A 20,431-nucleotide genomic window follows, 5' to 3' on the forward strand; every position below is an offset into this window, starting at 1 on the left:
CACACCTCACAAAAGCACAAAAACACCACCCTAAAAGTGCAGTAGAACGAACCACATTACCGTAGTATTTAGGAGGAAGAGGACTTATGGATATAGGTGAGCAATTAGATAAACAAATTGCAAATTTAAGAACTTATTTTCAGATGCAAGCTGAAACATCCACTCTACATCGCCCTATCTGCGCAGTAGATGACACAACACCGATCAAACTGAGGGAACCAGAAATGCGCATAAACCACCTCACTAAGGACTAAAAAATGCGCAACTGGATGGGTAAACCTCTGCACGGGCGACATCCCAATGAGGTCAGCCAAGACTATGTCGACAATGCAGCGTCAAACTATTGGTTGAGATCAGGAAAGATGTTCCCTGAAACGGAGGGTTCATTACTGGCCATTCAGGATCAGGTTATACCAACCAGAAATTACCTGAAATATATCATCAAAGACCCTCAGGTTCAAAACGACAGATGCCGATATGGATGTCAAGCCCAAGAAACCATCCAATATCTTACAGGGGGCTGCCAGGCATTTGCTGCAACTGAATACAAGGAACGGCATGACGCAGTGGGAAAAATCCTTCATCAAGAGATAGCTATCAAGCTAGGACTTCTCCAAACGGAATATCTCCCGTATTATCAATACGGCCCCGAGAGTATGCTTGAGTATACTACAAGCTATACTGGGACCGCACTGTGCTCACAGACCAAACAGTAGCACATAATAGACCATATATCGTACTAGTTAATAAATTAACAAGACAAACAACACTAATTGATGTGGCGATACCTAACAACAATAATCTACGTAGTAAATTTACTGAAAAGATCGCCAAATACAGAGATCTGGAACAAATACGAAGGCAATGGAGAATGCAAAGTACCCAGACGATACCGATTATTATGTCTACTACTGGAGTCATTCCGAAGACCCTCCTCGAAAGCATAAAAAAGTTGGGTCTAAATGAACACCTTTATAAGACCATGCAGAAAGCTGTACTACTCGCGACGGCCAGATACGTACGAAAATTTCTGGGAGAAACTCCAGCATACCAAGTCACCTAGGGCTCGATAACACGGAAAGAGTCCCACCAGAGCTCAATCCTTTTGATACCGTAGGTATCTGGGATGAGTCAATTTTCCCCTTAGAGGGAGTGTGAGCCGTATGGCTAAATCTGGATATCGTATGGCATTTTTGCCGGGGAGATCCTTTCGGACAGTTCCGGCGCCATTTACATCTTTAACCCTGTTTTAAGTAACTAGTGCCGATTTACACTAGCCCAGGGGAACCGACAGCTTAACGTGCTCTCCGAGGCACGGTGAGACGGCTCGTGTCATTATTGGAAATGAAAATGGTTTGTCTTTGGCAGGGCTCGAACCCACGTGCACTGGCGTATGAAGCCAGCATTTATGCCGTTACTCCACGGCCGCTCTGACCTTGCGCTAATACACCTAGTCTTGTTCTTGGTCTTGGTATTACGCTCTCGGTCTTGGCCTTGGTCATAGTCTTGCAGCAAGAGTCTTACATATCTCGCAGTTGCCCATTAGCCTATTGCTATTTATTAAACTTTACTTTAGATCTTAGAACAACGTAACAGAGTAGGTACATTTTAAGCTTGAATTAACATAACCGTAGTAAAGACCAAGTAAATTAATAAATGTCTAAACAACTGACACCGGGTGGAGTTTGAGCCCACTATCTAAGCGATCCTTGCTAATGTTCTAACTAACTGAGCTATCTACCGTGTCCACATGAGCCAGTCTGATTTTGGACATAAAAAGCTGTCGGCGCGATTAGTGCCGCGTTTGCTCACTCCGGAAATTAAGCGCAACCATAATATCATTTCAGCGCAGTGTCAGAGACTTTTCAGGCATAATCCAAAGGAGTTTATGGTTATTTCATAACCGTCGACGAAAGCGTCGACAAAACATGGTTCCACCGGTACACACCAGAGACCAAGGAACAGTAGATAAAGTGGAGAATGGTCGATACCTGGGATTCACCTCGGATACAGGGATACAGCGGAAAATGTAATAAAATACAGGGTGTTCTATTTAAAATAAGCAACTTATAAATGATTTAAATTGTACATGTTGGCGGCTAACTTTAAAACATCCTGTATGAAATATCAATGAGTTGGATATATGCAGACAAGCGGACAAGCGTTTGTTGTTTATCGATTACAATATTATGTCACTAGCCTCGTTATTAATGGAGATATAATTACTAAATATAGAATAGGATTTTTTCAAAATTTTGAAAAATAATCGAAATATCTCGAGAATACTTCATTTTTGATATAGAACATTGTGCACAAATTTGATCTAAAGGACACCGCACACATCTTATGGAAAATATAAAGTCACTCAAATTCAATAAAATTTATATGAATAGATTCGTTTCAAATTAACGGTCAGGTCTTATCATTGCGCCAACTCTTAATTTTCAATAATAAGAGCAGAAATTGATATAAATCAATCTGAAATCAAATGGGTAGGCACGTAAGTTAGAGAGAGAAAAATATTTTAAAATACCCAAATTATCGGTAATTCATAAATCTTCTCGAGCTCTTAAGCATCTTATTATAATAGTTTCACTAATCCGCTTAGGCCCAGCGGGGTTTAAGCTGTTTTGAATAGCACCCAGAGCAATAGTGATTGTAACTGATACGTTTATGAACTCCAAAAATGTGATTTCGATAAACTTTATTTGCAACTTGCGCCGTAATTAATCATAATTAAGAGTTGGCGCAATGATAAGTATTGACCGTTAATTTAAAAAGAATCTATTCGTATAAATTTTATTGAATTTAAGTAACATTATATTTTCCATAAGATGTGTACGGTGTCCTTTCATGTAAATTTATAAAATGGAATAAAAATATTAGGTTCTATTTATAATAACAAAATTGACATCTACATCCTATATAACCGGAAGTAACCGACATTCAAAACCTACAGCTTCTTAATTTCAGATTTATAACATAACTGAATCCGCCATTATTTTTGATAAAACCTTGCTGCGCCACACAGTGTATATAACTTTTATTTGTAATTTTTCCTATTCCAAGTTACTCTTTTTCAAAAAAAATCCGGACTATAGAATGTATAGGCAGTACTCTATAATCCGAAAAATTTGATAGTCGGACATCTCCCTGTACAAAGTTTATCGGATTACCAGGGGTCCACTGTATTACACAGATTAACGGCCAATTATAAATATCTCGAGAACTAAAGGTAACTGAATCATAAAAATTAGAATGAAAGGGTTTTGAGGAGTGAGCTGATTAATGAAAATATATTCACCTATTTACTACGTCCGATTATATACCGAAAGTGGCTCATCACTTCGTTTTTTTTAATGAGACACCCTGTATATTTTTCCATTTTTGGATTCTAATCGATGTCACTTTTTTAAAATATGAGGTTTAGTAATATGAGTTATATTTCTTCTTCTTCTTGTGCCACTCCTATTGGAGATTGGAAATCATCAAGGCTACCCTAACTTTGTTTACAGCTGACCTAAAAAGTTCATTAGTGGTGCAGCCAAACCACTCTCTCAAATTCCGCATCCATGACATTCTTCTACGTCCTGGATTCCGTTTTCCTTCTATTTTTCCTTGCATTTTATTTTGAAGTAATGCGTATTTATGACCTCTCATAAGGTGACCCAAATACTCGAGTTTTCTTCGTTTTATCGCTAACAAAATTTCTATGAAAATTAAATGAGTTATACGGGATAGTTTAAAAGATAATTACGTTTTTTTTTATTACTTTCGTAGCAAATTCGCCTGTAGAATTGATTCGCTTAAATGATTTTTAATATAGTTTACTATTGTTAAAAATTATTACTATAGCGAAATGTTTAATTTTAGTATACAGGGTTGGTCTTTTCAGTCTTAACCATGTAGGTATTTTGATATCTTCAGCAATATTATTAAATTAAGGCTATATTAAGTCTATAATAAGTCTATATTAATATGTATTTATTATCAAAAAATTATTTTTAATTCAACATTTTCACGGTCAACCTAATAAAATTTCACGTAATTTTTGTTGCAATTAATGTTTAGCGTAAAGAATGACTAATAACTCACAAATTAAAACAGGTAGATATAAGGAATGATTAAGAAATAAAAAAGTACCACAAAATATCATTTCATTACAATACTAAGATATAGGGTGTTCGATTTAAGAAAACTCCCCAATTAAGACCAACCCTGTATACTAAAATTAAACATTTTGCTAGAATAATAATTTTTAATAGTAGTAGACCATAATTAAAAGTCATTTAAACATAAACAGGACTTTTGATGTCAAATCACTCCAATTTTACAGAGAGTAAAATGTTGCTAAGAATTTAGTAAAAAACGTAATTATCTTTTAAACTACCCCGTATAACATTACAAAAACTCATATTTTAAAAAAGAAGACATCGAGGAGAATCCAAAAATTTAAAAATATACAGATCCTGTACAGATCCCATTAAAAAAGCCAAGTTGTAAGCAACTTCCGGTATAACCGGAAGTAGTAAAGAGATAAAAATATTTTCATTAAACAGCTCATTCTTCAAAACCCTTTCTTATCAAGTTTTACGATCCTGTTATCATATTAGTTCTCGAGATATTTCTAATTGGCCGTTTATCTGCCTCACCCTGTATATTTCCTTTATGTGTACACCGTGTATCTTGGAAATTGACATATTAAAGACTTAATTTTATTGTAATTAAATTGAAAATGTTATTAATATTTATGAAGCTAATTCAATACGCTATCAAATTACCAAATGTTTTTTCAATGCCATATTATTTTGTTTCCTCTTTTTTCTTAGTAACACAGCATACCTCAATTATTTATATCCAAATCACGGTCCACCATTTGTTTATTCAACTAATTATCTTCCTATTATAATTTTTTGATGTGACAACACAATGCTCGAAAAGTCGTAGTATTAAGAACAAGTTGACATTGTTGAATAGCAGTAGAATGCTGAATGTAACGGAGCCATGATTTATTATCAAATTTTCAGCAGTGACAAGATACCATGACAGGTTGTTGATACGTAACGACAATAGGTAATAAAAACTGAGGCAAAATACACCATTTTATTTAATTTCTAAGATGAATATATTTATCTCGAAATAATAATTGAACTATAGAATAGAACAATAGTTTTGTCAAGATAAAATAGTTAAGATAAAAAGTGGTTCTGTTGAATATTTGCACAAGCTTAATGATTAATTTGCAAACAAGTTAAATCAAAACATTCAGTGAAACATACGTCAGTACATGTACTGTCAATGTAATTATTAGAAAATGGCTAATATGCCGGTGGACGTATTTTATAAAGTTATTTTATTGAAGTGTTTGATCTTCATGTATTATGATGACAATTTGTAGGTTAGAAAATATTACTTGTCTCATTAGCTTAGAAGTAAATAATTACCGGAAATAATCAAATAAGAGAGCTACATTTAGTCGTTCTAACAATTCAGGCGCTCAGAGTAACAGTGGCCTAACCCTAAAAACGAAGTTTTTAGATAAATGCAATATTTGCATTCGTATTTACATTACGCTTATGGAATGGCGCTATATATTATGTACCACCATTTAGCCAAATATAGAGATATGTTAGTAGAAGGGGAATGCCGGTTCTGCTACCAAGATATAGAAATCAATGTGTTAGAGAGAGAAGTACCTTTCCAATGAGTAAGAGTGAGATAGATGCTGACGTCACAAGGAATCTTCCATAATGGAATCTACCATAGTTATTTTCCGCTAGATGGCATCACCAATCCGCCATTTTTATTCCAATTCACCATTTTTATTCCAATCCGCCATTTTTATTCCATTTCAGTATTTTTATTTAAATTCGCTATTTTTATTCCAATTTTCCTTGACATTACGTTGAAGAAATCTACCATAGTTTACCTATTAGCCGCTAGATGATGCCATTTTTAGTCCATTTTTATTTAAATTCACCATTTTTATTCCAATTCGCAATTTTTATTCCAATTTGTCTTGATACAGATATTACGTTGAAGGAATCTACCATAATTCGTTCTAAATATAATCTCAAATAAAAAAGGCATTAGATATGTATCTTTACTAAAACAAATTTGTTAGTAGCGTCATGTCTTTGAGTGAGTACAGACATAAAGTTGAACAGTTTCAAGATAAACTCATTGAGTTACAGAAAGATATTAAAGTATATCAGGATTTAAGAAAAATTATCAAACAATTAGAGAACCTACATATTAGCGATAGAACATATCCACTAGGACATATTCAACCATGGACGATAACACCACCAGCAGAAACATGAAAAATGAAATTAATAATATATTCGCATTGATATGTTTAATTTTAATGCCTGTATTTATCTTAATTTTAAAAATTATTTTTAAAAAAAATTGTAAATAGAGGATTTTACACGTAATATAAAAATTGATGAGTAAATAAGGAGTTTTAATTAAAAGTCAATAGTTTTTTATATATTTTTATTATAAAACATAATTATACAGGTAATATCGTATTACAAAACCATTGGCGTAGTCGATCCACATTTCTTTCGGTACATAAAAACACTCCATTGGCGTGACAGGGGTTTGCATCAGGAGCAAATTTACAAACGCAAGGCGTATAATCAAATTTGCAGACATCAATAATTGCAGGAAAAACTCCAATCATATTACATTTCTGTTGTAAAAATCTGCTCTTTTGTTCTCCTCGAACGTAAATGTAATCGGCAGCATACAATAACTTGGATTCTAGTATTTGATTTATTTTGGAATATTCCACATCACCATTGGAATACCGAATGCCATGCACGTTTTTCTCCAAGAAGAATACTGTCTTCTTATCTTGATTAGTTAATGAAGTAAACGGTTGCGGAGACGTAAATATGTAATGATGTCGTTTAAAACCAATTTCAATGCTGAGTTCCTTGGGTACAAACCATCCATCTACCATAAATCCCTGTATGTCAACTAAAGCAATCCTCATGATTAAGCGTGATGAGTGATACTGAGTGACATACTCTTTAAACCTACTTAAATAATATTTTTGATAACTTCTGTTAAAGGAAAGTATTCGAGTAGGCTGTCGTGAACAATTAAACAGTAGGCTCGAGTGCCTGCCGGAAAACCTTCATCTGCTTCGATTTCCAGTTTAACATCAACGGTTCCTGATCTGAATGACGTATCATCCTGCTTGGAGCAGTCAAAAACAAATAAGGCATATTTCTTGAAAGCAGCATAATCTAAGATGGGATGTTTTGTTGAGGAAAGAGTATAACTAGGAAAGAATTCCGTATAGTTATAGTGAGCTATAGCATAGTCATTTTTTGCAAAATCCAATTGCATTCTCTCGTTAGGCCAGTATTCTCCATTAATAACCAATCGCACGCTGGACATTCTAATGTGATCAAATAACGTTGGATCAGCGTGTATGTCATCTCGTTTAGAAGTTTGAAAAGCCACAATGACATCGCAAAAAATGCATCTGATTGATTTATGATAAATTCGACAACGTCACTATTATTAAATGATTTGATGTATGGTGTATATGTACGAAATTCTTCTTTTCTAATAGTATTATCGAACAGAGGTTTTTGGTAAAGATCGAAAATATGAGGTTGAGGCTCCTGCTGTTGAACCCCCCGTCGAATGTATTGACGTTTTGACATCTTTCAGCTTTAATCCAATGGCAACAAGAAAGGCTTTATTGGCGGCAGACACGTCACGTTGCATGCAGGATCTGCGTGAGACTAATGGATATTGACTTGTAGAGTTTTGTTTTATAATTAAACCCATCTATATCGTTTCCTTAAAATCCAAATGGAGCGTACTTTTCTCTCCTCTAAAATTGACAGGTCTTAATTCCTGATCGACTATACTAACAGTAATTTTGGTAATTTCACGTATACTGCTGCTTATTGGTATGTATATAGGGTTATGAGGACGTTCATCAATAGAAAAACCTGGATCAACATTTATCGGAAAATGCAGAATGGTGTGTACAGGTCTGTCTTCGTAGAAGGCTCCTTCAGTAATGTTGCATTCAAATAGTAGACTTGATACTTTTATAATATTTACAGGTTTGTCTGAAGAATGCATTTTTCCTGATGTTAACACTCTATTTGAGGAGAAACCCAATAATTTACCAAGACTATCTTCTTTCTCGAAAGTAATGGTATGATCTTGACAGAAAATTTCACATTTAAGCGTATTGTTGTTCGGTTTTAAAGTGAACTCCTGAACCGAATTGTATATACCCATTAATTCATTTCGAATGTATGCTTCGATATCGGTAATTTCATACGATCCTGATGGAATCTCGATATAACGCAACTTTGTACGATCATTCTGCTCATAGAAATAAAACTTTTCACCATCAATGTTTGGAATTGAATTAAATGTATGAAATCCCAACACTGCTACATAATACTGTCGTAGCGGATCAAGCACAAGAGGCACTTGAGGAGTAAACGAAAACTCGTTTGTAGTACTTGTTAGGGTCAATAATCGAGACATGACTGATAGGAGGTAAAAGGTGCAGTAAGTTAAATAACAAAATATGTTAAACATTTCTTTATTTTTCTTAGAATAATGTTACATGTTTTTCTTGTTTTATTTATATTTTGTTCATAATATGGTATTCTACAAAATACACATACACTTTCCATCGTCCCACAAACATCGCACCATACGTGTTTCTTATAGTCTTTCTTGCAAGGTAAATAATATTCTAGTGCATGGCGAATATCTTGTGGTAATTCATACCAGACATCAGCGCTTATATTTTCCATTATACAGAAACTTTAAGCACAAATTTCCACAGTTTATTTGGTTATAACTTTGATATTGATCGTTATTATATGCAATTCTTCCACCATTCAAATAGGAAACTAGTTCTTGAGGTGGCTTCAAGCAACCATATGAATCAAAATACTCTATGTCTTTGTTTATCTTTCTGTAAGCTACCCAATGTGTACCAGGGTTTGTTGAAATGTCGAGATTAATTATAGCACATTCATGTTTACGAGGGTAACGAGGTAAATTATCTCTCATAAACACACCACGAAAATTTGGAATTTTAAGTAGTTTAACAAATTTATTCAAGTCCACATTGGTTAAAGGTCTATTAGGTAGCTTCAGCGGTAGTTTTTTGACTTTTTTAAATATAATCCAAAGCCTCCTTTAGCGTTTTTTCGAAGGTATAATCCTTTGCCTAGATGCTCCATAGCTTTATTATGACGTTTGTCCTCTTCTAGTTTCTTTTGAGCATTCTTTGAATCAATTACAGTCTTTGCGATGGCACTTGCACCACCAGCCAAACTACCAAGAGCTGATAAGCCTGCAAAGATGGGAATTAAAGGTAAAATACCACCAGATTTTGATTCGAATGGAATGATTCTTGGAACTCGTACATTTCTTTTCCCACCTATATTCTTCACGGCTGTTCTAGCTGCTGCAAGTGCAACTAGAGCTGATTTACGCAAATTTGGTGATGGAGGAGTTCGTTTCAACGTTCTGATAATTGGTTGTAGCACGTGTCGCTTAAATGAACCAACACCTTTACCACGTTTCATACCCATACCTAGTTTTCGTTTAACTTTCATTGCTGTAGTAGTCAACCAGGCAGTGGCTTTTTCACTCAAAGATGCGTCGTTTGCTGTAACTCGTTCCCACGCTTTGTTTTCCAATACCCAATCTGCTTTATGTCTATCTTTCAATGAATTACTATGAGAATATGCAATATCATGATCTCTCGCAGCTCGATCTAATGGATTTATCCCTGGATCTCCACGAGCTAGACGTTTCTGTAATTTAGTTCCAGGTCCTAGATACTGGTAACCAGGGGCATGCAATTCAAACGGTATATTGTTGATCAGAGAATTCAACACTCCTTCACCTTGAACGACTAACATTGAAATGAATCGCTTCTTGAAAAATTTCTTTATATAACCAAGCGTATAAAATACATCTTAATCACAATATGAAGGTCATTCAACAAGATAAGACACTAGCAGTGGAGAACTTGGATTTTGTCGATAACGTGGCAAGAATCAGTAAACATGGTGTATTGCTACCACATTCTTTTCGTGCTATCGTATGTGGCCCAAGTGGATGTGGAAAAACGAATGCTATGCTAGCATTACTGTTTGATCTAAATGGCGCTAAATTCAAAAATGTTTACGTATATTCAAAATCGTTGTTTCAACCCAAGTATCAGTTTTTGAAGGAAGTGTTGGAATCTGTGAAAGAGGTTGGTTATTTTCCATTTAAAGACAATGATGCCGTAATAAGTCCTGACGAAGCTAAACCCAACTCAGTATTCATATTTGATGACGTATCTACGGATCCACAACAAACAATACGTGAATATTACTGCATGGGAAGACATAAAGATATCGATTGTGCATACATATGTCAATCATACAGTCGAGCAGGCAAACAACTCCTGCGTGATAATGCCAACCTTATTGTATTGTTTAAACAGGATGAGCTCAATTTAAAACACGTCTTTGATGATCACGTCTCACCTGACATGACATTTGTTCAATTTAAAAAAATTTGTTCTGAATGTTGGCAGGATAGGTATGGCACGTTCGTAATTGTTAAGGATTTCGATATTTCTAACGGACGATATCGTTTAGGCTTCGACAAGTTTATAAAATTGTAGTTATGATCGAAATACACGCATACACGCAAGCGTAAAGTTGCTGAATTAGCTCGAGTCATTCGCAAAAAGTATTTGGCATTAAAGCTAGGTAGGACAGAACAAGACGAGACGCTAAATAAACTCTTTGAACCCATAACTAAACCACTAAAAGATATTGCACAATCTTCACATCATGCTATTAATAAGAAGCTTAAACACGTCAAAAAGGAAGAGATGAAATCAGAAGAAGAGGTGAAAAAAGAAGATAGCGATGACGATGTTTTTTCCGATACAGTATCAACGAATCATGAAAATGAAGATTTAGTTCATCACAATTCCATAGGCCATCTTAACGGTGCAACTGCAGAAAAATATCTTAATATTGTCAAACCGTTGTTTAAACCTAAAAAAGCAAAGAAGCAATCACCGAAAATTAAATCTACTAGATTAAAGAAACTGTCTCTCGAAGGTCAAGAGAAAGCGACTCGTTCACCACCGAAAACTCGGTCTACTACATCAAAGAAATCGCCTTTAGAAGTAGTAAAAGCAACTCGTTCATCATCGTCAGCAACTTCATCTACCTCCAAAGGATCAGGGTTCATCGATGCTTCTCATTTGATTTACAACGATAATCCTATTGAATATGTATATTGGGATGATCCAAATGAACTATGTGATAGACTCGAATTGTTGATTGCTTCCCAAGAAGCAGGAAACACATCCCATAGTAACGAAATTGTTGCCATTATCAACGAATTACGTGAAGCAGATATTATATATTAATGTTAGGTCAGATTAGACATCATTTCCAACATGAGTGTTGATAAGTTTGGTCGTCATCATTATCGTTCTAATGAACAAGCTATTCAAAAGCTGCGTGAAGGCTTCAAACAATCCATTTTAGATTTACAAAACCAGATACATGCAGTAAATAAGGATATTAAACGAGATCCTCCTGTATCAGGTATACATCTTTCCAACAAGAAATATGTAGATGACCACATTGCAAATATAAAAAATTTTCTGCGAAAAGAGATTACCTTGATGCAAAAAGAATATAGTTCAAAAGATACTCAACTTGAACAAAAAATTTCTGACTTTCAAAACTCCATCGGGAAGATTGAAAGCAATTTTAATAAAAAAAATAATGAGTTATCTGATGCAAATAAACTGGCTGTCTTGAAAATATCTGATTTAACAAAAGAAATGAATGATTTACAAAAAGCAGTAAGTATCCAGAATGCAATAAAACAAGAATCTGTTGGAGAAAATACCGTGACAGTAGATAGGATTAACAAGGCATTGAATCTACAAAAAGCTACAGAAAATACCTTGACAGTAAATAAGACTAACAAGAGAATAAATCAAATGTTGTCCTGAAAAATAATTTCCCATCGAAAATACTTAATAAATCAAATGTAACCTACATTACAGAACGCAGTAGATAACATTACTTCATGGGACAATCGTCTTAAGTTTAAATTCGTAATGTCTAAAGAAAAACAACAATTGGTCAACGAATTACATAAACCAGCACGAAAAAATTATCCTCGTCGACGAACCGTCATTAAAGGACTAGATGATTTATGGCAAATGGATATTGCTGAGATGAGATCCTATGCCAATCAAAATAAATCTTACAAGCTCATTCTTGTCGTAATTGACTGTTTTTCAAAATTTGTGTGGACTCGACCATTAAAGACAAAAACAGGGGAGGAAATAACAAAGACGTTTGCAGATATTTTAAATCAAACTCAACGAGTTCCGAAAAATTTACAAACAGACCAAGGTACAGAATTTTTCAATTCCAAGTTTCAAAACCTCATAAGAAAACATGGTATTAATCACTATAATACCTTTAGTGTTAAAAAAGCAGCCATATGTGAACGAATTATTCGAACATTGAAGGAAAAACTTTACAAGTATTTCAGTCTTAATGGTACTTACAAATGGATAGATACATTGCCTCAAATTACAAAAGACTACAATAACACGAAACACAGCAAAATTCGACTTAGACCTATTGATGTTAATAAATCTAACGAAAAAGAAATCTTACGAAAATATTACACTCACTTGAAAATATCAGGTACAAGAAAATTGAAAGTTGGTGATATGGTGCGTATTAGTAAAAATAAACACCTTTTTGATAAGGGATATAAGCCAAATTGGACAACAGAACTATTTAAAATTACTGAAATTAAAATAACAAATCCCACAACATATTTGATTGAAGATATGACTGGAGCGCCTATTAGAGGAGGATTCTACGAAGAAGAATTACAGAAAACAAAAAATACAGACATTTACTTAATTGAAAAAGTATTGCACAGACGCGGAAATAAGATGTATGTTCAATGGCTGGGTCTCGATAGTAAACATAATAGTTGGATTAATAATAAAGATGTGGTTTAGTACTTTTTAATGCGAATGCAACCTTGAAGAGGAGGGACGCAATATAAAAGACCGCTCAGCAACCTCGCTCTCAGTTAGTTCACCTCGCTCTTCAACATGAGTTCTCAAGATAGTGGTTATAGTTCATCAAGTTCTATTGTGGTATTCGATGATTCATCAAGTGAAATCAATTATGGTGCCGAACTAGACCAAGTTTTAGCAAAATTCGAAGAAGCTGCGAAGAATGAACCATACTACTTGTTAGAAGCCTCATTTCCACTAGATAGTTACATAATTAAAGTTGGTCTATCTCCAGCTAGACAGTTTACGGCATCCGTCATTTTATGTCAACATGCCATAAAAGAAGAATTATTCGACGGTCGAAGAATTAGTATAGACAAATTTGAGTGGAGTGACATAATTAACCTATTTTCACAAAAGATGAATGATTTTTTCTATGCAGACGAGTTTGATCCTGTCGAGTTTCAGTGTGGAGACTACTGCAAGATACGACAATTGGTGTTGGATTCAATCAAGTTCCTTGTTATTGAAAAACATGGTGTGGAATACTATTTAGATGAAAATGATGTTACGCAAATTCTACAAGTACACCACAGTATAGTGACTCATCGCATATCGTTGTTGGAAAATTTAAACTTTCATGCATATTATACAAATGTTGTATATTTTTTGCAACAGAATTTTTGTACAGATACTAGTTTATGTGGTCCGTTTGAAGCTATGACTGCGTTTTGTGAAATTTCTCCAGCAGATACTTTGTTAAGCCATGCTATGAGAGACTATGTATATTATTATAAAATTAAAGTTGTAAATGACTTGAATAACTTTATTTGTTAATAAATATTATGTATTTAACACTTCTGTTTTATTTTCGTAATATATTTACAAAAGGATAATGAAAAAATAATATTGTACAATAGTCATTTTATTAAAAATTACTGAGGAAAAGTGATTGTGTCTTTTCACCAGCCATACACATTTTTAATATCCAAGTAAATGCCCTCAGCGTCTTAAAGCGATTATATTTTTGCTAAAAAATTATGGTATATCACAATGCCCCCAGGGAAGCGTCTTAAAGGATTCTGGTATTAAATATCGTTTATCATCATAAGGACTTAGGGCCGTTTTTGTTTGCTCTATGCTGAATACTGAATGTTGATATGACCGAATACACCTTTGGTTTGTGCTTTTAATTTTGTATTCTTTTAAACAATTTTCAAAATCTTCAAATGTGATTATATTTTTGACTACATTATATTTTACACCTTTTGCTTTTTTGGTTATACCTAAATTTTGAATACCACAATCAATTTGTTCCTTGTTTAGTTTCAGTTTTAAACGTTCTCTCTCTTTTTCTCTCTCTTCATCAGTTGTTTGTAATTTAAATGTATACATTTTTGATCTTAGACCAATAAAATTTGTAATAATTTTTCCATTAGCTTCATCCTTCATTAGACCGGGGATTTTTTTATTTAACCGTTCTATCATGTACGGGTTATTTTCCGAATAGTCAGATGTATCGAATTTAGAGTTGTGTGCCTTTAAAACCTCCTTATATGCATCTAAACACTGTAATTCATAGATGAAGCTATCTGTATCCATGTACAATAACATACAATTTTCTTCTCCCATCGTTGGAAGCATGAAGGAGTAATGAAAATCATACATACATAATTTTGATATGTCTAGGATTGCTGCACCTATATACAGAGGCTTATTAAAACACACTACTGATTTGGTTAGTTCGATGGCCACCAGGTTTTCACTAAAGATAGTACGACTGTGAAACCGAATACTTGCAATCAAGTTTTTGGCTCCATACCTTCCATTCCAATTTTTACATATTTTTACAGTTCTATGCCTCCTTATATTCTCCATGGTCTTACCAAACACAGCATTGTTCATCATTTTATAGAGATTTTTCTCAAAACTGCTCTTAGATGCAGCCCGTAAGTTAGTATTTAACTCAATATAGGGCCGCAGCCATGCAGATTGATTAAATTTCAAAACTTTATGTATTTTAGTTAAAATTAATCCGTTAGATAAAGCCTGCTTTAAATTTCTATAATGAATAATATATTTTGACTTATTAAAAAGAGTTGGCAATAATTTTGGTTGTTTTGAACCGGGAGGAATGCGGTGTTCGGCAGCAAATGGAAAATCTTTATGTTTGTCGTGTAATTCAAGTGGATACTCTAAGTCAACTTGAAAGAAATAGCCCTCCTTCGCAGCATTCGGAATTGACATAATATCAATATGCCCCTTGGGAAGTTTAGTGGATTTAGATGCAAGACCAAATTTGGTTACATCTTCAATCCACTTAAATCCTCCAAAGGGTAAATATTCACTCATAGCCCAACCATAGAGATTATTTACATCTAAATACATGATGTACTTAGAGGGTTGTGTGGGGTCATATGTCGACATGTACTTATTGTTAGCTTCCGAAAATCGGTTACTACACACAGATATTCCGCCTCTTATGCCTTTTTCAATAAACAAAATCATATCCACATCTTTTAATAACTCTAATCTACATTTTGTATACCTAAGCATACAGTCCCATGTATAACCTGGTATGGTATAATACCACGCAGGATCTAAATGGTACGTATCCCTACATTTTTGTCTAAATTGTTCAAATACATCAGCCAGAAGCAAAATATCTGTTTTTAAATACAAATCGCTATACTCTCCCAAATTTTTACATTCAAATGTACACCAAACTTTCTGCGCATGAGCATACTTCTGTTCGCTAATATGTTCATCACATAATTTATTATAAAAATGACTAATTGTAGGTAAAGAAGTTTCCTCTAATTTTTCCAAACTATCTACATAATCATAGCAAAATACTCCTTTGCAAGTTAATAAATTAAATGCATCATCATCTAAACTATAAAATTCTTGTTTTAAAATCTTCTTCTCTGAAGTATCTAAAAGTGATGCTAATTCATCGAGTGAAGCTCCCATAAATCTCATAGTATCGATAAATCTTAGTCTAATTTTATGCTCATCTGAATGTAGAGTAAAAGAAATATATTTTTCTTTATTAATAGGAAGTAAGCTCAGGTGCCCATGTTTGCATAAATCGATAATCATGAAATGTGAGTCATATCCACTAAAATTATGGAAGGCTACTGGCACAACAAACACCTTTCTGAAGTTTAAATTGCATGCTTGGTGTGCAAATCCTCTTACCTCTCCGGTAAAATGATCATGATCTACCACAATTATATCTGTAGCTAAAAAGCGTTTCTCACAAATATGACAGACAGTTGCCTTACTTGTACTAGGCTTTTTAACCATAGGTACAATTGATTTTATTTTAGAATCGACAAATTTGGATATTTCAGCCATTTCTTTTGCAAACCACTCCATGCAATTTTCACCTCTGTAGCTTCGAAAATATGATAAGCTGTCATCGTAAGCACATTTAAAGTAATAGCCTGCACTATAAGGTACATGCTTTTGGTATTTTGCTGTTTTGCTCAGTTTTACATTAGAATCTGTAAAATTATGTAACTGACATTCAAAATCAGCATATATGATAAAGGGAGTGGTTTGTTTGTATGTGAAATTTCTAAAAGCAACATGATCGTATTTGGGAACAGTCATTTTACATTTGTTTATGTCTCTGCAGAACTCTTCGTGCTCCGCAAGTTTATTCCCGCTGTAAAAATAATTCATGCAGCGATCACAAATATATTTTTTATGTTCGTTCTTACTTAACTGAGAACTTAGCAACCTAGACATATCTTTAATCCAGCAATAATGATATTTTATTTCAATATTTTCATCGTCACTAGGAGGAGCGTCGTAATCATTTAACTTTGGAAAATATTTATCCTGAATTAGAAGCAAATTTACATGTCTATCAAGCTTGTTTTGTGTAAGTCTAGCAGGTACTACTTCGTAAAATTGTTTTTCCTTAACTTGGTTTAATTCCAAAGCATAAACATTCACTGATATAGTATTTATTTTTTCAAATTTTGTAATATGACTTAAAGGCATTGGAGCTTCCAAGTCCTCCGTTTTCAACGCCGTACTGTAATATGGATATGCCGACGTACGTTCTGTATGTATTTTAGCTGGATAAAGAGAGCTAATAATCGCCCAATAAAAGCAATTTTGATCGTAATTTTTGATATTTATACATGCATGACGCTTTTGAATTTGCTCAGGAATTTTAATGTACGATGATCCGTTCCCAATTTCGACTTTATTGATGTTAACTTCTAATGAGATTACTTTAGAGAGAGCGGCACCTGAACCTTTTTCTGCAAACTCAGACATTTTTTTAAAAATTATATCTTTAACATTTTCGCTAAACCAAATGTGTAAATCGGTTGAATAACTATCTATAATGACATTTTTAGTGTTAAAATGTATCAAATCTAAACTCTCACTGTCACCTGTCTTTTTAATAAATTCCCCCCACAAAGTAGTGTTGACTTTAAGTATTCTATTAGATTTCAAAACAGTTTTAACTTTTTGTTTAAATACGGTAAAAGCATCATCCAAAAACGGTCCTACATCCTTATGATATAAATTTATTATAACCCCTGTCTTAATCCGGCTTGCAAAGCTTGAAACGACATTTTCCCATTTTACTCTATTTCGTAATTTTGAATTAAGTCCTAGACCAACACGTCTATTGAAATTTAAAATTATTCTTCGAAAATGTTTAAAATGTCCTACGTTTGATTGTAATTTTCTAGCAGTTCCAATGGGTAATTTTTTAGCTTTAATTAAATTATTACATTTGCAAATATGTGCATTTAATCGCTTTAACCACACTTTAGCATCATTTTGAGTAAATTTATCAAAAATTATTTTGCGAAGTCTTTTAATAGTTAATAATAGATTATCCGACTGTTTAACTATTTCCTTAATCATTTTAATATTATATTGTATGGCTTATAAAAAAACAAAATCACTTACCCTCTTTTTTTATTCTAAGTTTCAACGATTTCGAATTTGGCTGCTGGATGTTTGTTTCCACTGCAATGGATGAAACCTTGCTTATTTCTTGCTAAATCCACCTAAAACAATAACAACTTGCTATACTACAATTCACTCTCTTCGAAAAAATTGAAAAAAATGCAATGCTAGTGCGATTTTCGAACCCTCTGCAGAAAACACAAAAAAGACAAAAAACATATCTAATAGGAGGCTCTCTAATAGAAATATGTTGTAAAATTTAGATGCAGAAAATGTAATTCGGAGCAAAACTCTCAATAACAACTTGCTATACTAAAATTCGCTCTCTTTGAAAATAAAACGAAAAAAATCGAAAAATAGAAAAAAAAGATGCATCGCTATTGCGATTTCCGAACCTGCTGCTTAAGAATTTAAACCTTGCTTATTTTTGCTAAATCCACCTAAATCAATAACAACTTGCTATACTAAAATTCACTCCCTTCGAAAAAATCGAGAAAAAAAATGCATTGCTAGTGCGATTTTCGAACCCGCTGCAGAAAACACAAAAAAGACAAAAAACATATCTAATAGGAGGCTTTCTAATAGAAATATGTTGTAAAATTTCGATGCAAAAAAAATGTAATTCGGAGCAAAACTCTCAATAACAACTTGCTATACTAAAATTAACTCTCTTTGAAAATAGAACGAAAAAAATCGAAAAATAGAAAAAAAATGCATCGCTAGTGCGATTTTCGAACCCGCTGCGTATTTCACTATATTATATGTATGGTTTACAAAAAACAAAATCACTTACCCTCTTTTTTATTCTAAGTTTCAACGATTTTGAATTTGGCTGCTGGATGTTCTTTTCCACTGCAATGGATGAAACCTTGCTTATTTTTTGCTAAATCCACCTAAAACAATAACAACTTGCTATAAACAACTTGACTCTTCGAAAAAATCGATAAAAATAGAAAAAATATTGCGAGATTTGAAGCAATGCTACGAGACTCTGAATAGAACCGACACAAAACATATATATCCAAACGAAGGGTCTCTAATAAAAAATTCAAAGCAAAAGTCTTTTAAAAAAATGTAATTCGGAGCAAAACTCTCAATAACAACTTGCTATACTAAAATTAACTCTCTTTGAAAATAGAACGAAAAAAATCGAAAAATAGAAAAAAAATGCATCGCTAGTGCGATTTTCGAACCCGCTGCGTATTTCACTATATTATATGTATGGTTTACAAAAAACAAAATCACTTACCCTCTTTTTTATTCTAAGTTTCAACGATTTTGAATTTGGCTGCTGGATGTTCTTTTCCACTGCAATGGATGAAACCTTGCTTATTTTTTGCTAAATCCACCTAAAACAATAACAACTTGCTATAAACAACTTGACTCTTCGAAAAAATCGATAAAAATAGAAAAAATATTGCGAGATTTGAAGCAATGCTACGAGACTCTGAATAGAACCGACACAAAACATATATATCCAAACGAAGGGTCTCTAATAAAAAATTCAAAGCAAAAGTCTTTTAGTTTAGTTAGAGTAATTCGATCGAGAAAATTACACATACATAAGTTACGAATGTAAGCAAAGATAGAACTAATATGTATGAATAAAATACTAAAAATTCTAATCTGCTGCAACGCTATGGGGCACTGGACAAAACAGAAGAAAAAGAACAAAAAAGTTCTAAGAGAAATACTAAAAACTAAAATATAGGATTTTAATCTGCTGCAACTCTAGAAGGCTCTAGATACAACAGAAACAAAACAACAGACGACTTTTATTTTTTGCTATATACAACTTCATTCCCTCCGAAGTGGTTCAAGCACTTCAAAAATAAAGACAGGAAATGCTGTTGAGTCAGAACAGAAACAAAAAGACAAAAATATATATCTAAAAGAAAAGACGAGATGGAGAATGTCAGCACAGAAAGGACTGGAGACGTTGGCTGAAAGAAGGAAGGCGGTGACAGCTGTAAAAATCCTATGATAGATAGAGGAAGGACTCTACTAGAAATAATATTGCAAAATTTTTAAGCAAAAGTCTTTTAGTTTAATTAGAATAATTTGAAAAAATAGGGCTGAGGATTTATCGAAATTTTGGATAGATTAAGGTTCAAAGATAAATAGAATTCGACTAAAAAAATTACATATATCCAAAGTTACGAATATGAGCTAAAATCAGACTAAAATATGTTGTGAATATAAACAAAAAAATCGAGAAATTAAGACTCTGCAATGCAAGACTTCATGCAACTTCATTCCCTCCGAAGTAATTCAAGCACTTAAAAAATAAAGACAGGAAATGCTGTTGTCAGAACAGAAACAAAAAGACAAAAATATATATCTAAAAGAAAAGACGAGATGGAAAATGTCAGCACAGAAAGGACTGGAGACGTTGGCTGAAAGAAGGAA

At 33.4% G+C, this 20,431-nt stretch overlaps 1 protein-coding gene across 2 annotated transcripts; it reads right to left on the reverse strand.

The window, feature by feature from the left end:
• Positions 1 to 13,890: 13,890 nt before the first annotated feature.
• On the reverse strand, positions 13,891 to 20,040 carry LOC126879620 (uncharacterized). Of its 2 annotated transcripts, XM_050642794.1 has the most exons (3): positions 19,272 to 20,040; positions 18,816 to 18,915; positions 13,891 to 18,123 (listed from the first exon to the last, which is right to left on the reverse strand). In XM_050642794.1, the coding sequence occupies exon 3, from the start codon at positions 17,975 to 17,977 to the stop codon at positions 14,117 to 14,119; it is 3,861 nt and encodes a 1,286-aa protein (XP_050498751.1). In that variant the 5' UTR covers positions 17,978 to 18,123; positions 18,816 to 18,915; positions 19,272 to 20,040; the 3' UTR covers positions 13,891 to 14,116. The 2 variants fall into 2 exon arrangements, with proteins under 2 accessions (XP_050498751.1, XP_050498752.1); XM_050642795.1 differs by lacking the exon at positions 18,816 to 18,915.
• Between the last annotated feature and the right edge of the window lie 391 nt (positions 20,041 to 20,431).

The sequence above is a fragment of the Diabrotica virgifera genome, chromosome 2 (assembly GCF_917563875.1).
Source record: "Diabrotica virgifera virgifera chromosome 2, PGI_DIABVI_V3a".
Lineage (NCBI taxonomy): Eukaryota > Metazoa > Arthropoda > Insecta > Coleoptera > Chrysomelidae > Diabrotica > Diabrotica virgifera.

Bases quoted from the DNA above. Each gene is read 5' to 3' on its own strand.
- LOC126879620 (XM_050642795.1), bottom strand. From the start codon at position 17,977: ATGATTAAGGAAATAGTTAAACAGTCGGATAATCTATTATTAACTATT.